The 17,913-nt window shown below is 40.3% G+C and overlaps 1 protein-coding gene across 1 annotated transcript in view; it reads left to right on the forward strand.

Annotated features, from left to right (window-relative positions):
- dcaf5 (ddb1 and cul4 associated factor 5) overlaps window positions 1-17,913 on the forward strand; it is a 102,505-nt gene that overhangs the window by 26,645 nt on the left and 57,947 nt on the right. The window contains exons 3-5 of the mRNA XM_043698096.2: window positions 9,189-9,225; window positions 10,657-10,793; window positions 12,760-12,889. Of these exons, the coding sequence (XP_043554031.2) occupies window positions 9,189-9,225; window positions 10,657-10,793; window positions 12,760-12,889 (304 nt within the window). The remainder of the gene's footprint in view (window positions 1-9,188; window positions 9,226-10,656; window positions 10,794-12,759; window positions 12,890-17,913) is intronic.

A 17,913-nucleotide genomic window follows, 5' to 3' on the forward strand; every position in this document is an offset into this window, starting at 1 on the left:
TCGTATCATCCGTCGTCATTTCCGCCACCTCCAAACGGACCCCTCCACCAAGGATATATTTCCCTCCCCTCCCCTATCAGCGTTCCGAAAAGACCACTCCCTCCGTGACTCCCTCGTCAGGTCCACACCCCCCACCAACCGAACCTCCACTCCCAGCATCTTCCCCAGCAACCGCAAGAAATGCAAAATTTGCGCCCACTCCCTCCCCCCTTACTTCCCTCCAAGGCCCCAAGGGATCCTTTCATATCCGCCACAAATTCACCTGCACCTCCACACACATCATTTATTGCATCCGCTGCACCCGATGTGGCCTCCTCTATATTGGGGAGACAGGCCGCCTACTTGCGGAACGTTTCAGAGAACACCTCTGGGACACCCGGACCAACCAACCCAACCACCCCATGGCTCAACACTTCAACTCCCCCTCCCACTCCACCAAGGACATGCAGGTCCTTGGACTCCTCCATCGCCAGACCATAGCAACACGACGGTTGGAGGAAGAGCGCCTCATCTTCCGCCTCGGAACCCTCCAACCACAAGGGATGAACTCAGATTTCTCCAGTTTCCTCATTTCCCCTCCCCCCACCTTGTCTCAGTCAAATCCCTCAAACTCAGCACCGCCTTCCTAACCTGCAATCTTCTTCCTGACCTCTCTGCCCCCACCCCCACTCCTGCCTATAACCCTCACCTTGACCTCCTTCCACCTATCACATTTCCAACGTCCCTCCCCCAAGTCCCTCCTCCCTGCCTTTTATCTTAGCCTGCTGGACACACTTTCCTCATTCCTGAAGAAGGGCTCATGCCCGAAACATCAATTCTCCTGCTCCTTGGATGCTGCCTGACCTGCTGTGCTTTTCCAGCTACACATTTTCAGCTCTGATCTCCAGCATCTGCAGTCCTCACTTTCTCCCCATATTAGAATTGCGGAAAGGTAACTACAAAAACATGAAGGCGGAGCTGAGCAGAGTTGATCGGAAGAAAGGCCTAGCAGGGAAGACTGTGGAATAGCAATGACAGGAATTTCTGGGGATAATTTGGAGGCTTAGCAGAAAGAAATCCCTCCCAAGGAAGAAGAAGCATACCAAGGGGAGGATCATGGCTGACCAGAGAAGTCAGAGACAGCATAAAAGCTTAAGAAACAGCATATAATTTGGTGAAGATTAGTGGGAAATCAGAGGATTGAGAAGCCTCTTAAAAATCAGCAAAGGACAGCTAAAAAAGCAATATGTGGGGAGGTGAAATGTTAGGGTAAACCAGCCTTCAGTGAAAAATGCCTTATGTAAACATGCTTCAAGTGTGTAATTATTTGGAGAAAGTAGGACTGCAGATGCTGGAGAATCAAAAAGTGGAGCTGGAAAAGCACAGCGGGTCAGGCAGCATCTGAGGAGCAGGAGAATCGACATTTCGGGCGTATGCCTAATGAAAGGCTTATACCTGAGCCGTCGACTGTCCTGCACGAATGCTACATGACCTGTTGTGCTTTTCCAGTGCCACACTTTTTGACTACGGCACCATCTAGTAATGTAGACATTAATGTACTCTTAGTAATCCAGTGATAATCACATGTGCTCTCCTTTCTGATTTTAACTAGCATGTGCACAAGATTAAAAATGCACATTCTAACTTCATGTGCAAGTGTATGGAGATCATATATCCAACGTCTGTCTGTTACTCGCTTGTTTTGCTCATCAGGATGCAATGAACAATGTCTCGGTTTCTGATTAGCCAGTTATAGATAGTGGTTGACGTTCTAGATGATGATGGTTTATGTCTTAGATTGTAACTGCTCTTTTTTGGTTCTTTATAAAGGTTGTTTTTCAACACTAATTCAAAAGTTCCCTCTGAGATGATTGCTAGTTAGCATTGATAAATAGCCCATCTGTATTTAGGTGCATAAATGGTAATTATGGCTGAAAGATTACATTTGGAAATGCAGCCGGCTGGGATTGTTGGATAGTTGTGTTAACCCAGGGAAATAATGGAAAGAAATTTCAAAAGGTTGAGTCCTGTTAGTAGTAGCTCATGCTTTGTTGCAGCACAAAGTGTTTAAAATTGAGAACAAATGCAGGTTTTGCAAATTTAATAAAAATAAATGCTGGGACTACACTGTGGGCATGGCAACGTTAGTGAAGAGAAAAGCATAAACTTTCAGGTCATTGTGACTTTTCGTAAGCACTAACTTTAAACTGTCACTCTTTCTCTTCACAGATGCTGTTTGGTATTTTGAGAATTCCAAACAATTTCTGTTTTAATTTCAAATCGAGAAGATTCATTAACTGGGAGTAATTGTCGAATGGTAGTTCAGCCAAGTAGTTCAGGTTGTATTCATATGGCTGGACTAAAGTTCAAGCAGATATTAGACAGCTGATCTGGAACGATATGTTGAAAACCTGGCTGCTTTTATTTTGGTTTGTGAATTTGTTACAATATCCCCTTAGTTTTTAAAATGCTAACTCTGAATGACACTTGACTACATATTCTCAAATACCTCGTGCTTTGAAGATGTCAGAAGAGTAATAACACTTTTGGTACTGAAGTTTATTACAATAACTTGTAGTTTTTTACTAATGTATTTTTTTTTATTGAGTAACCAGTATAAGCTTTGAATGAAAAAGACAGGAAACAGGAGCATGATTTGGTCATGCTCAAGAAAGATGATATTTGACCTTTAAATATCTGGGGAAAATTGAGTATTATATGTTTATGGGATGTATTGTTAGACTGTAAAGAATGAACAATATGTGGTCTGTATAAGTAGTTATTCATGACAATGATTTAACTAATCTGCTAATCTACAAGGCCAGGTGCATTTTTATGATATTTATTTAAAGGCCTAAGCAGTGACTTTCCCAAAGTGCAACTTATCTCACCTAAGCATTTCCATCGAGGATATATCTAAGATGTTGTATAAATATTTTGTTCATTATTTAGGAAGCTCATGTGGTTGGGTGACTACCATAATATCACCTTGTGATGCTTAGGATTGATCTGCGTGCAGATTACATGTCCACACTATCCATCATATTCAGCTGTTCACGTAACTGTAGGTTTCTGGTATATTATTTGTAGCCTTAATATAACTCTCTTTGTAGTATTAAAGGTGTGATTACTCTTTTTGCCTGAAGGTGTAGCTATTATATCATTTTGTCAAATTATTACATGACCGTGTTGTGGCAGTGGGATCGACAGCATTAGACTCCTGAGTCCAGGTTTCGGCAGCTCATGGTTCATCCACACAGCTTCATTATTGTCTTTGCTGCTCAGTGAAGTTTGTTTTTTTGGTTTTGGTTGCCCTGGGGCTGCCTCCTGATGGTATCCTGTGGGGGGGGCCAGTGCCTCATGTATCTCCATCCCCACTCCATCTTGGGTGATGGCATCGGAGGTTGAGCTAGGAGCCCATCCATCGACATGAGTGATTTGATTCTTTGTACCACCATCGCAATCTGATGTGGTGACCAGTAGTGGACATTGTTGACTACATCAAAGCTTTAAACAACTGGGTGAAGAGTGCATTAAAAATGTGAGAAGGTCTGTCAAAAGTAATGTTGCAGAACAGCAATATAGAGCGCTGAGTATAACTTCCATGAGATATGTCTTTAAGGAAGAAGCAGGCTGACAGTCCCAAAAGGTAAACCCTGAAAGTGAACGTTGGAAGCAGAACCAAATTGGACCTTCAAGAAACCTGTTTTGGAAGCGAAAGCAAGCCATTCAGATCGGGGAAACTATTTTCAGATCTGAGAAAACTCTTATCACTTAAAGTCAGGATTTTTTTTTCAAAGTTGTGTCACCATTTTGAAAATGTGGGAAAGATACCTGTCTATTCTGCCACTTTGTTTCAAGCTAAAGAGAAATTATGGAGGATATTCCTCTTATTTTAAAAGGACTGATTAGATTTAAAAGCTTGGGCAAGAGATTTACAAACTGTTCAAGAGCCTTTCTGAAACTAAATTGGCATTTTGAATGCTTTATTGCAACAATATTGCTGCATTTATGGTATTAAGACATTTAAAGCATCTCTAACTTTATTCCCACAACAATGTTCTGTTGGAGAAGTCTAAGTGTTTAGATGATTTAAAAACATGTCTTTTTGAGAGAAATAAATTGAAAGGCAACAATAGGTCGCATTTGTGCAATTTCAGTAGCCAGTAAGAGAAGGTTGTGAGGGCATTTTGTCAGTATATTCACAATATTCCCTATATTAAACTGGGATGCCACGGACTTGCTAGCAGAATGTAAAACTTTTTAACAGCATGTAGAGCTATGGTTTCTAGACTTATATGTTTCTGCAGGAAAGCAGGAAATTATGATTTTCTTAACAATTGGAATGATGATGCAGACTTAATATGTCACGGTTAACAGCTGAAGAGCTAAAAAAAAATCCACTGAAGGTAGGTCCACAGCAAAACCATTTCCAAGCTGGTTGAAGTGTGTGTATTCCTTGACTATAATTTCACAGTGTTTAGATAGAAGCTGATAGAATCTGTAGACTACTTCCAGTGAGCTGATGCATAATTTTTTTTGTTTGTTTGTGATTTTATCCAACCCTGTGAAAATTTCTAGAATGGTTTGTCTAGCAAATCTAAGACCGTTAGCGTCAAAAAGCATGTGTGAAAATACAAAGCAATTCTTGCAGGTTGATGAAGCTTACAGGTTTTAAGTATAAAAGAAAAGAGCTAGAAAAAAAGGGTGTCCTACTTGAAACAGCTCCAGTGGGGAGCTGGGGCCCCAAGTGAGGTCACAAACTTAAATAGTAGGGGTTGCAAGCTCTGAGGCTCCAGTGATCAACATGCCACCTCCAACTGTCATCAGTCTTCTCTACCCTCGCTCCCTCTACCTTCATTTCTCACCATGGGGTCATGACAATTTTTGAGTCTCAAAATGGGGTCACAGCAGGAAAAAAATTGAGAAGGGCTAAACTAGAACGCTCAATTTTGCAAGATATCCCTGCTACATGCACTATTAAAGTGTTCAACATCCAAGAGTGTGCAGGAAATCAAGTGCTACTATTCTACAAGGTGTTACGAATGTTCAATTTAATCACTAAGTTTGTGCATTTTCTGAGTTTGACCACTTCGTAAAATAAAATAAGCTCGCATCAGGTTTCATCAATAAATAAAACAAAATTGTACTTATTTTTAACAAGCTTATCATCAAACAAGTGGCAAAATAGATTAATTACTAACATGGAAACTTAAACTATGCCCCCTTTAAATCCAAACAAACACATATTCATTCACAAAGGACAGTTTTGCAGAAACATTGTGGGTAGAAAATATAGGCAGAAAGGAATAAATTCTGTGGATCGAGTCCAGACCACAAGAATGGAATGAAGTGACTTTCATTTGATGAAAGTCGCTTTTGATGATGATATTATGTTGCTGTAGCTTGTGGCAAATTGTAATTTGGTGGCCAGTCAGTTGGCCCTAGGTTCTTTGCTTAAGTGAAATGATTCTTTTCAGAGACTTTTAGTGCTGGTTTTCTTCCATTCACAGAAGGTACTAGAGTTGTAGTGGCTTAGCAGCTCTTGAGAGTTTCAGTACAACCACACTCCTGATTTCTGTTACAAAACTGGAAGTTCAAATAGGTACAAAAGCTTGTTGCTGGGCAGTTCTTTATTTCAATTCAAAGCCATTTGGTGTCAGCAGGCTGTCAAAGGTATGAAATCTAACTTCTCCAAAGGTTACTTGCCTTTATGTAACTGTTAGGTAAAAGCATTATGCTCCATTTTTCCTTTGAGTTATTATGAAAAAAAAGTTTGGTTCATTCTCTGCAACATAACAGCCCTCACTTACATTTTCCCAGCTGATTTTTTTTATCCATCCTTGATAAGATGAATCACTATTTTTAAATGCATTTCATCTCAAGGTAAACATGACAGGTTATGAGGGGAAAAAAAAACAAAAAAAGTCCTTCAATCATCCTTTGTGCTAGGTTTGGTACAATTTATCCTTATCTTTCCTTTCAAATTTCAACCTGTTCTGCTTCATTTAATTCTTGATATATCTACAATTACATTATCTTTTCCAGCAATATGAGCAATTCTTATAAGATTGAATTAACAACCAGTAACAATGCCAGAGGTTCCTGTAGGTATACTTACTAATATTGGTTAGAAATTTCTTAGAAAAGTATCCCACTGACTTCCCTATTCCTGATTTGTCATCTTGCAATAAAACTGCACTGACCTCCAAGTCAGTTGCATCAATTGCCATTTTAAAAGGCTCAGTGAAGACAGGGGGAGCCAACACAATTTCATCCATTAGGATTTCCTTTAGATTGTAAAAACTGTTTGACATACGTTTTGACAATATTGCCTTTACCTATTTTTTGTAATAAATCTGTTAGAGGTGTTCGACATTGAGGTGTTAAAGTTGGTATATATTTCTGATAAAAGCCATGCATCCCCAGAAATCTGATGATTTCTCATTTAGGTTTAGGAATAGGAATTCTATCTGATCTTCATTTACACTGTTCTTGACAACTTGCCCTTATGCATTGTGGCCTGGGTCAATTATCCTCACTTTTGCAAACTCATTCTTAGCAAGATATATTACTTAACCAGCTACATATAATTCACTTTAAATACGCCTTCAAATTGTTTTTTTTCCAGGTGTTGCAGTACATCTAGATATTGCCTAAATGAAATACACAATTAGGCATACTAACTACTACTTGATTCATAAGTCTTTAGAATATAACTGGGATATTTTTCAAAGCAAATGGCATGACTCAACATTGATGCAACCTATTTCATATAACAAAAGCTGTTATTTATTCAACTGTTGATGTTGATGGTACTTGCTCAATAATTAATTGTCACAATCAGAGATCAATCAATTATCAAAGACGCATTAGAAACTGCAGCAGACCATTCAAGAAGCACTTGTAGAATTGGATGATAAAAGAATGGAATGTCTTACTTTCTGCTGAATTAATGAAACTAAAAACTCAGTTCTGTGCTGTGGAGAGGAAAATGAAACTCCAAGAGCAAAACGGTGAACAACCAGCTCAGATAAATGTAAACTTGAGAATACCATCTTGGAAATGAACAAGATTTTTTATGGGATGTCTGTGTTTCGACCTCAAACATGAATGAAGGGCTGAAAGACCAAGCAAGGAAGCACAATGAGCTACAAACTGTGCATCACCAATCCATTGACGCAATTGTCCATCTGCTGGAAGACTTGCACAACTCCGACAAAACACAGATCAGGCTTAGCATGAGCAACTGCAGAAACAATGGCTTGAACCCAGAGCACATTTGAGGACATTACAGCCTTGTAAAAACAGGTGGAGATACATAGCATGCATTGCACTCATAACAAGGTATGGAAGACCAATCAGGAGATGATCATTTCAGAAATAAATGTCAGCAATGGTGTTCTGGTTAGAGAAATGAAGTAGGGTATATAAGAACCCAAGCAACCATTGAAGCAGCAAATATAAGAAGACTAGGCTTCCAAGAAAACAAAATAGAAAAAGCAATTTGAGAAGTCAAAATGGCAGACAATATCGAGGATGGAAGTTATCATCTCCAGACAAAACCATCACCATGAGTTCTACAGGTTTCAGAAAATTACTTTTATGTTATAGCCACTTCTAGGTTGACTTGTAATGGTAAATAGTCTAACTTCCTTTCGTAAAGAAAGGATATTGTATCTTTTCCTTTAAGGCACTTTACATGTAGTGCCTAAAATTGTTAAAGGTATAAATGGCTGCAGCTCTGCCTGCCAATCAATCTGACTGGACATGTGCAGGCAGGCCACAAAGAAGTCCGATTAAATAAAAGTGCTCAAATCTTAGCAGGTCTGACAGCATCCATGGTGGGAGATGCGGTGTTAATATTTGGAGTCCAATATGACTCTTCTGTGGAACTCTCTATATCTCTCCACAGATGCTTTTTTCCAACAATTTTTATTTTGGATCTTCAGCTTCCATAGCATTTTCAATCGCATGGAGCTCTGCTGGAATGTTTCCGTGTCTTTTATTATTTTTAAATAAAGTCAGTCATGCAGTTCATCAGTCCCTGCACTGTAGATAGTGTAAAGGGCATTCACCAGGATTTAGCCTAATCTAAGTTAAAGACTAGGTTCAAAGGGAATTTGAGGAAAAATAAATTTCATCCAGAAGGTGGTGGGAATTTGGAATGCACTGCCTCAGAGGGCAGTAGAGGCAGGAGACCTCACAACCTTTAAGAAGTGCATGGATGAGCATTTGAAATGTCATAATGTTCAAGGCTGTGGGCCAAGTGCTGGGAAATGGGATTAGTGTAGCTACGTTGATATGGACTTGATGAGCCAAAGAATATCTTCAGTGCTGTATGATTCTAGAACATAGAAAAATACAGCGCAGTACAGGCCCTTTGGCCCTCGATGTTGCGCTGATCCAAGCCCACCTAACCAACACTAGCCCACTATCCTCCATATGCCTATCCAATGCCCGTTTAACTGCCCATAAAGAGGGAGAGTCCACCACTGCTACTGGCAGGGCATTCCATGAACTCACGACTCGCTGAATAAAGAATCTACCCCTAACATCTGTCGTTTACCTACCACCCTTAATTTAAAGCTACGCCCCCTCGTAATAGCTGACTCCATAGCTGATTCTATGTGAGTATCTTACAGCTTATCACTGTTCAATCTCTAGCAGTTTCTCTGAACCGATATCGAATGTTCTAAAGTTTTGAAGTGTGTTAACTCGCAGCCTAGTTTTTGGGAGGCTTGAGCAATCCATCTCGAGGAACGCATTTATGTCAAAGAGAAAAATTAAAAACTGGCTTGGAGAGAGAGGCATTATTAAACTTTACTATGTGACACCCAGCTGGTCAAAACCAGAAATGAAATTTGGCATCAAGTGACCCAGTGCAGTAGGTAGCAAAACTGAACAGATGATAGTTAAAACCACAGACCAGAGGTGTATTGTGGACAAAAAGCTGCATGATGATTATGTATTCAATTATTTAAGATTTTGGAATAATGTACGGCACTGTGGTTGGTGTTTGCGACAGCGACCATATTTTAAATACAAAAGAAATCATGACTTCACCATTGGTCTTGTGGTCATTATAACCTTGTAGTTGGTGTATGCATAAAGAGACACCTCTTATGTAAAACGGTATTTCTAACAGCATCTTTAGAACAAACTTATTGTGTTGAAGGTTAATGTCCTTTCTCTTTTCCTTTTTGTAGGAAATGATGAGCAAGTGATTGTTCATGATGTTGAAAGGTAAGAAAGGAAAAAATAAGCTCCATGTAAAGCAGCATCACAACATTTATAAAAGGGCAATAAAGTCCAAAGAAGCAAGCAAAGAGAAAAGCAAAAACCTTTCACAGGAATTGTTAAGCTAACAACTAATAGGGTGATGGGAGCAATTAGATTGCACTATAATTCTAGTTTCCTGATTGAGTTGTGCTGTTTAGGAAGATCTGTTTATTTAGTTTCAGCAGTTTGAAACTCATGCCTGAATGTGCAAATCACATTTTTGTGTTCTAAGTTGTGTTGATTTAATAAAGATGGTTGGAGCTAGTCTGTGCCAGTCTGAATTTTGATGAATGCCAGCCTAACTTGGATGTGATCTTGATGTCCCTTTCTTGACAATTAAGTGATGGACTATTTGGACTCAGTGCAGGGTAAGATGCAAACAATAGAGTTCTTGATGGGTTATAAAATGGAATCTTGGAGATTGACAGTACTTCAAGATGGCAACATTGTGGGCTGAAGTGGGAGCATGCGTGCAGTGGATGATATTCAGGAGATTAAACTTGACACTGCTGATGACTAACTGGATGTGAGATTTGCTCGTCAGCTCAAGGTATGACACAAACTAGTGTACCATTTAGCTGTATTCGAGGAAGCAGATCCAGTGATTGACAGAATAAAGATTAGAATCCTTAGTTTCAAGTATAGTTGTGCCAATATTTAGTAAGAATAGGCCAGTGTTCAAATAGTGTTTGCCCTGTTGACAGTCAGCTGTGCATACTCAGTCAGCCACATGAGTTTAAATACTGAACTTGGATTACTCGGCAACAATGTTTTGAGTGCACTGATCTGTGAAGCAGACAGTTTTGAATAAGTATGTTATCTGTTTGGTGTTACCCAAAAGCTTTGAATGTTATTTTCAATATTCAAATCGTGCTCAGTGGTTAATAGTTCAGCAGTTGCATGTAATTTTTCTGATAGATATTGGGCTGCTGTTTTCAGTCTGTCTTGAATGGTTTTGGGTTTACTGCATAGTCAGTTTTGATGTTTGATAAGAGGTCCCTACCTCTGAGCCTGGCAGCTCGCGTTCAAGTCCTGTCTGTTGCAGCGGTGTATAATAACATCTCTGGATAAGTTAATTCAAAAATATCTAAAAGAATGACTCAGTAATATTTACTTAACAGTACAAATGGGAAAGTTACATAAGATGTTCTGAAAAAGGGCTGTGTATTTTGAGAGATGAGAAGATTATTGTTGTTTTGCATATGTGGCAAATAGATTATACGGGGTTTTTGTATGTTTATACGCATTGTTACTTGTTGCCAATGTTGTGCTGTCTCTCGTTCTATCTGTTGTGATGTGAGCTTAATTATTCTTTTTTGTTGTTTCCTCCACAGTTAACAGCTTAGCTGGAATTATTAACAGTGCAAATTTTCATTACCTGTAATTTTCTTTCAGCACAGAAATAGTGAATGTTTTTCCCCATGATGATGCTGTATATGGCCTGTCTGTGAGCCCTGTGAATGACAAGGTGTTTGCTAGTTCTTCAGATGATGGCAGAGTCCTTATCTGGGATATACGAGATTCACATGGAGGCAAGTATTAAGAATTGACTTGTGCATAATATAATCCAATTTAAGAAATGTACTAAGCTTCTGTTAACTAGATTATAACCATGCTTTGTTTGCCTACATAGCAGTCACTGTACGTGTGTGTGTTTTTACATTTTAAAGATGCAATGGGAGTGCTTGGGTATTTATCTGTTTTTCTGTCTTTCAAGAGAACATGTATATGGTTTGGAGTCGAATGGTTCTTTATCTTGAGCTGATGATTGCTGTCATTGATTATGGTATTTGTGACCTCAATGCCCTTGAGTGCATGTGTAAGAGAATCAGAGATAGGGTGATTTTATTTTTTGTTTTTTTTTTTAATCAACATGATTATTTCTGGGCTATCTCACAGGACTTTAATGGTCTCTGTTCAGTAGCTCAGCTGGATTCCACAAACTCTGCTCTTTGCAAGCTATTTCTGGTCTAGTTGAAAGGACTGAAGATTATACAAGATAAGTGAAAAAAGAAGACAAGAAGAAGCCCTAGAACTCTCTCCCTTTGCATCTTTTTAACCATTCCACTCTCCTTGAAGTCTACTTTCAGCTCTGAACAAATGTTCAGTCACCCCATTTTAAATCAGTTTATTTTCTGCTGTGCTTCCATGAAGTGTCTTGAGGCTTTTCCACATTTATATTGATCCAAAAAAACTGCCTCCTGAAGGGTCCTAACCCAAAACATTGACTTTCCTGCTCTTCCAATGCTGTCTGATTTGCTGTGTTCTTCCAGCTCCACATTTTATCGATTCTGACTTCCAGCATCTGCAGTCCTTACTATCTCCAAACTGCAATTCATTGCAGTTAATATACCACCTGTCAGTTTTCCACCCGATAACTGAAGTATATCAGCTAGCAATCATCATTTGTTCTTTATTTGTTTATTTTTGTTAATGAAAATGTTACTAAAAATTGGTCTCTGGATTAAATGCTTGAGAATATTATCTTCTAATATCAGAGCTAAATTCAAGACTGTTTGACTTTGTGTTTTGTCAATATTATTTAAATTACAGATCAAATCTAGTGCAATACCTTTCACCTTTTGTAATTGAGCTTTCCACATTATCCAATATGGCAACAAAAATGGAAATGCAATGGAAATGTTTATGCTGATATGTTTGCTGAAGAGCTGTAGGTTTCCGTTGAAATCTAACTCTTTCTTTCTGATTCAGGTACAAATATGATTGAATTGCAAATCCAAAATCTTGGAATTGTGTAAAAGCTGCAAGTGCTAGACATGCACTTGTCTGCTTTTCAAGAACTCTCCATCTTCTTCCCCATGTGTGACAAGAAATTTCTATATTTGTGCTGCAAATTCTATTGGGGCTGTTATTTAATGTTACTGGAAACAATCATCCTCTAAAGACAAGTTTGATTTAAATTACCATTATTCGATATGTGCCAAATAAATCATCCAAAAAGTATGCAAGTTAAATTGACTTGCAAAATGATATGCAATGAATTATGTTTGCAAACAGTTGCTTCATCGAACTTGGCAGAAACCATCTGCCTCATTCAGCCTGTGCCCCTCTCTCCACCCCAAACTATTAGGATGTATAATTTGTAAATAGCCAACCGTTAATATACTGCTTCCTCAAGTCAACATGCTGTGAATTGCTAGAAAATATCCAATTTCTGTGTCTAGCAGAATCACTGAGATTGTTTCTTTTACATTAACTTCAAGGAAAAACATTACTCAGTGAGCCATTCAAATCCTTAAATTTATTTGCTTATGGTGATTTATCAATTAGTTTAGTTTGCAGCACAAACTCTAGTGTGAGTGAAGAAGTGCAACCAGAACTGAAATCTAATGAGATGGTCTTTTGCAGCAAATCTGGGGCCACTCTGATTACCCATTCTCTACCAAAAATTTAAAGTAATATCCTGAGTGAAACTTCTTATGGAACATTAATCCTCATCTCCAAACATTAATCTGCAGTTGTGTCTCACTTTTCCAGAACCATTTTGTTTGGCAAATTACCCCTCAGCCTTTCACAGTGTGATGTTTAACCCTGTTGAGCCCAGACTTCTGGCTACTGCAAATTCTAAAGAAGGAGTGGGCCTGTGGGACATCCGCAAGCCTCGAAGGTGAGCTAATTCTCAGCTTTGGCGGGTCTTTTTTGAACTTTTGCCCTATTGTAAGAACCAGTTGTGTTGAAAGCTATAAAGCTGCCAGTCAATGTGAATGCTACCTGGTTGAGAGGGGTTGGAAGGCAACTTACAACTCTGGAGCTTGTCGAAATTTTGCATATGGCATTTTGTATTCAGTAATTTTTGCTGAGATGAATTAAAAGAACAATGATACCCTCTGCAATGGATTATTACATGGTATTTAGTTCAAAGGTCTCTGGTATTCAACAAATTCAGCTGACAAATTGGGCAGTAGGTATTTAGGAAACCAATGTTTAAAAGTTTGAATGTTTAAATGGAATAATGCAAGTTTTATTCATGTTTATGTGTTTATTTACCTTTAACAGAAAGCTACAAGAAATTATAAACTGTTGTGTGGTACATAATTGTCAATTCACAGAATAATTGATATAATCTGACATAAAGCATGCATAACTTAGGGTTAGAGAGATGCACACACCAGACCTTTTCGTCCAATTCAACCAGATATCCTAAATTAATCTAGTTCCATTTACCAACACTTGGCCCATATCCCTCTAAACCCTTCATACTCATATACCCATCCAGATGCCTTTTAAATGTTGCAATTGTACTAGCCTGCACCACTTCCTCTGGCAGCTCATTCCATACACGTACCACCCTGTGTGAGAAAATGTTGCCCTTTTGGTCCCTTTTATATCTTTGCCCTCTCACCCTAAACTTATGCCCTCTAGTTTTGGACTCCTCCAACCCAGGAAAAGACCTTGTCTATTTACCCTATCCATGCTCCTCATGATCTTATAAACCTCTATAAGGTCACCTCTCAGCCTCTGACACTCCAGGGAAAACAGCCCCAGCCCCACAGCTCAAACCCTCCAACTCTGGCAACATTCTTGTAAATCTTTTTTTTAGATTAGATTAGATTACTTACAGTGTGGAAACAGGCCCTTCAGCCCAACAAGTCCACACTGACCTGCCGAAGCGCAACCCACCCATTCCCCTATGTCTGCCCCTTCGCTTAACACTACGGGCAATTTAGCCTGGCCAATTCACCTAACCTGCACATTTTTGGATTGTGGGAGGAAACTGGAGCACCCGGAGGAAAACCACGCAGACGCTGGGAGAACGTGCAAACTCCACACAGAGAGTCACCTGAGGCGGGAATTGAACCCGGGTCTCTGGCGCTGTGAGGCAGCAGTGCTAACCACTGCCACTGTGAACCCTTTCAAATTTCACAACATCCTTCCTATAGGAGAGAGGCCAGAATTGCACACAATATTCCAAATGTGGCCTAATCTCTGTCCTGTATAGCCATAACATTACCCCTCAACTCTTATACTGAATGCTTGACCAATAAAGGAAAGCATACTAAATGCCTCCTTCACTATCCTATCTACCTCCAATTCTACTTTCAAGGAACTATGAACATGCACTCCAAGGTTTCTTTGTTCTGCAACACACCCTAGGACCTTACTATTAAGTGTATAAGTCCTGATTTGCATTTCTAAAATGCGGCACCTCACATTTATCTAAATTAAACTCCATCTGCCACTCCTCAATCCATGGCCCATTTGTTCACAATCCTCATGTACTATAAGGTAACCTTCGCTGTCCATGACACCTCCAATTTTGGAATCATCTGCAAACTTGCTAACTATATACCTCCTGTGTTCACATCCAAATCATTTATATAAATGATGAAAAGTAGTGGACCCAGCACTGACCTTTGTGGCACTCCACTGGTCACAGGCCTCCAGTCTGAAAAACAACCCTCCACCACCACTCTTTGAGCCAGTTCTGTACCCAAATGGCTAGTTCTCTCTGTATTCCATGAAAGCATACCAAACACCGCCTTCACTATCCAATCTACCTGCGACTCCACTTTCAAGGAGTTGTTCAGAAACACTCCCTAGGACCTTACCATTAAATGTATAAGTCCTGCTAAGATTTGCTTTCCCAAATTGCAGCACCTCACATTTTTCTAAATTAAACTCCATCTGCCACTCCTCAGCCCATTGGCCCATCTGATCAAGTTCCCATTGTAATCTGAGGTAACCTTCGCTGTCCACTACACTCCAATTTTGGTGTCATCTGCAAACTTATTAACTATACTTCTTATGCTCACATCCAAATCATTTATATCAATGATGAGAAGCTGTGGACCCAGCACCGATCCTTGTGGCACTCCAGTTTGAAAAGCAACCCTCCACCACCACCCTCTGTCTTCTATCTTGGAGCCAATTCTGTATCCAAATGGCGAGTTCTCCCTGTATTCCCTCCAGCTTCTGCCTCCACTTTTGGCTCCGCCTACTCTGCAACCAAAACTTGGACTACATTTCCAAGGGTCACCCCAGGTCCTACAGCCAACCTGCAGCCAGCCAGCACATCAGCTCTCCCTCCTCACCCATCCAGTACACCACCACTTTCATCTCCATCCAGGGCCCCAAACAATCCTTCCAGGTGAGATAGAGGTTCACCTGCCTCTCTTCCAACCGAGTTTACTGCATTAGGTGCTCCCAGTGTGGTCTTCTCCACATCGGGGAGATCAAACGTAAACTCCGGGAAAGGTTCACCGAACATCTCGGCCAGACCTGCAGAGGCTGACCGGACCTCCATATCTTTATTTTATTTCCCTTTCCGACATGACCATCCTTGGCCTCCTCCATTGCCACAATGAACCAAACTGCAGCTTGGAGGAACAACACCTCACTCTACAGCCCGGAGGACTCAACATTTCAAATAACCTCCCTTCCCAGTTCCCCTCTCTCCCTTCCACTGCTCCCTCCCACCAACCAGATTCGTTCCTCCCAGTGACCAACCAGGTTATACCCTCGACCTGTCTTCACCTATCCCCACTTTACCACTCTTCCCCCTTTATCTGCAGCTCCCCCTACACCAACCCAGTCCTGAAGAAAGTTTACACCCGAAATGTCAACTTTTCCACCTCCTGATGCTGCTTGGCTTGCTGTGTTCTTCCAGCCTCCTGCCTGTCTATTTCCATGTGATCTAACCTTGCTAATCAGTCTACCATAAGGAACCTTGTCAAACGCCTTACTGAAGTCCATGTGAATCACGTCTACTACCCTGCCCTCATCTTCATTATTTCTTCCAAAAACACAATCAAGTTACCTGAGACATGATCTCCTAATCACAAAGCCGTGTTGACTATCCCTAATCAGTCCTAGACTTCCCAAATACATGTAAATCCTGTCCCTCAGGAGTTCTGGGGTACACGTAATCAGGGGACTTATGCATTTTAAGACATCCAGCACCACCACCACCTGTGTAATATGGACATTTTTCAAGACATCACCATTTATTTCCCTACATTCTTTCTCTTCCATGTCCTCCTCCACAGTAAACACAGATACAAAATGCTCGTTCAGTATCTCCTCCATCTTCTGCGATTCCAAATTAAGGCTGTCTTGCTGATCTTTGAGGGGCCCTGTTCTGTCACTAGTTACCCTTTTATCCTTAATGTATTTACAAAATCCCTTTGAATTCTACTTATCCCTATTTGTCAAAGCTATCTCATGTTCCCTTTTTGCCCTCCCGATTTCTGTCTTAGGTATATTCCTACTGTCTTTATACTCTTCTAAAGATTCATTCGATCTCTCCTGTCTATACGTGACATATGCTTCCTTCTTTTGCTTGACCAAAACCTGATTTTCGTGAGTCATCCAGCATTCCCTACATCTAGCCGCCTTGCCTTTCACCATAACAGGGACATGCTGTTTCTGGAGACTCGCTATCTCATTTTTGAAGGCTTCCCATTTTCCAGCTGTCCCTTTATTCATTCATGGGATCAGGCCTGTCGCTGGCTAGGCCAGCATTTATTGCCCATCTCTAATTGCCCAGAGGGCAGTTGAGAGTCAACTCCATTGCTGTGGGTCTGGAGTCACACATGGGCCAGACCAGGTAAGAATGGCAGTTTTCTTCCCTGAAGGACATTAGTGAACCAGATGGGTTTTTCCAACAATCAACAATGGTTTCATGGTCACATTAGACTCTTAATTCCGTGGTGGGATTCGAACCCAGGTCCCCGATCATTATCTGGATCTCTGGATTAACAGTTCAGCGATAATACTGCTAGGCCATCGCAACCCCTCATTGCATTTACCTGCAAATGTCCATCGCCAATTAACTTTTCAGATTTCTTGGCTAATACTGTCAAAAATGGCCTTCCTCCAATTTAGATAGTTAACTTTTAGATCTGGTCTATCCTTTTCCATCACTATTTGAAAATTAATATAATTATGGTCCCTGGTCCCAAAGTGCTCCCCCACTGACAGCTCCGTCACTTGGCCTGCCTAATTTCTCCGAGAGTAGGTCAAACTTTGCAGCTTCTCTAATAGATACATCCATATACTTAACAAATTCCTCTCCATTTAAATCCTTAACACTATGGCAGTCCCAGTCTATGTTTGGAAAGTTAAAAATTATCATTGATTTCCATAATTCTGTTGGTTTGTAATACTTACTGATCTTTGCACCAGCTACTCGACAGTGCCAGCATGTCATAGGATGACATCATAATTTGTTTAGCCTTGGGCACCCAAACTAGTTCACCCAGTGTTTTTGGACAATTGTGGACCTTTTTGTTTCTTGATTAGTAAGCAGAGATCTGTCGGATGTCAGGCTAACTTGACTAATGAATAATGAAATGGAAAGCAGCTGTCTGCTTTTGCATGGAGACCAATTAAGAAAAATCTTCAATGTATCAAAAGAGTTAGGGAGATTATAGAGCATGATGCAATGTCCAGTACATCTCATTTCTGGTGCTAGTGATGATAATGTGAGGTGAGAAAGGCAGCCTGAGAGGAAACAGGTGCAAGAGGACAGCAGCTGAAAGCATCGGTGCTGGTGGCCAAATCAGAGAGTGAAAGGTGCAGCCCTGAGGAAAAATAGCATGAAGGTTAGTGATGCTGAGGGGAAGTTGTGCAGAAGGACAGGAGATGAAATTGAAAGAACTGGCAGTAGGTTCAGTGCAAGTGGGGTGCAAG

Source organism: Chiloscyllium plagiosum, unplaced genomic scaffold (assembly GCF_037043375.1).
Source record: "Chiloscyllium plagiosum isolate Xiang-an unplaced genomic scaffold, Cpla_swu_hap1 HiC_scaffold_8, whole genome shotgun sequence".
Lineage (NCBI taxonomy): Eukaryota > Metazoa > Chordata > Chondrichthyes > Orectolobiformes > Hemiscylliidae > Chiloscyllium > Chiloscyllium plagiosum.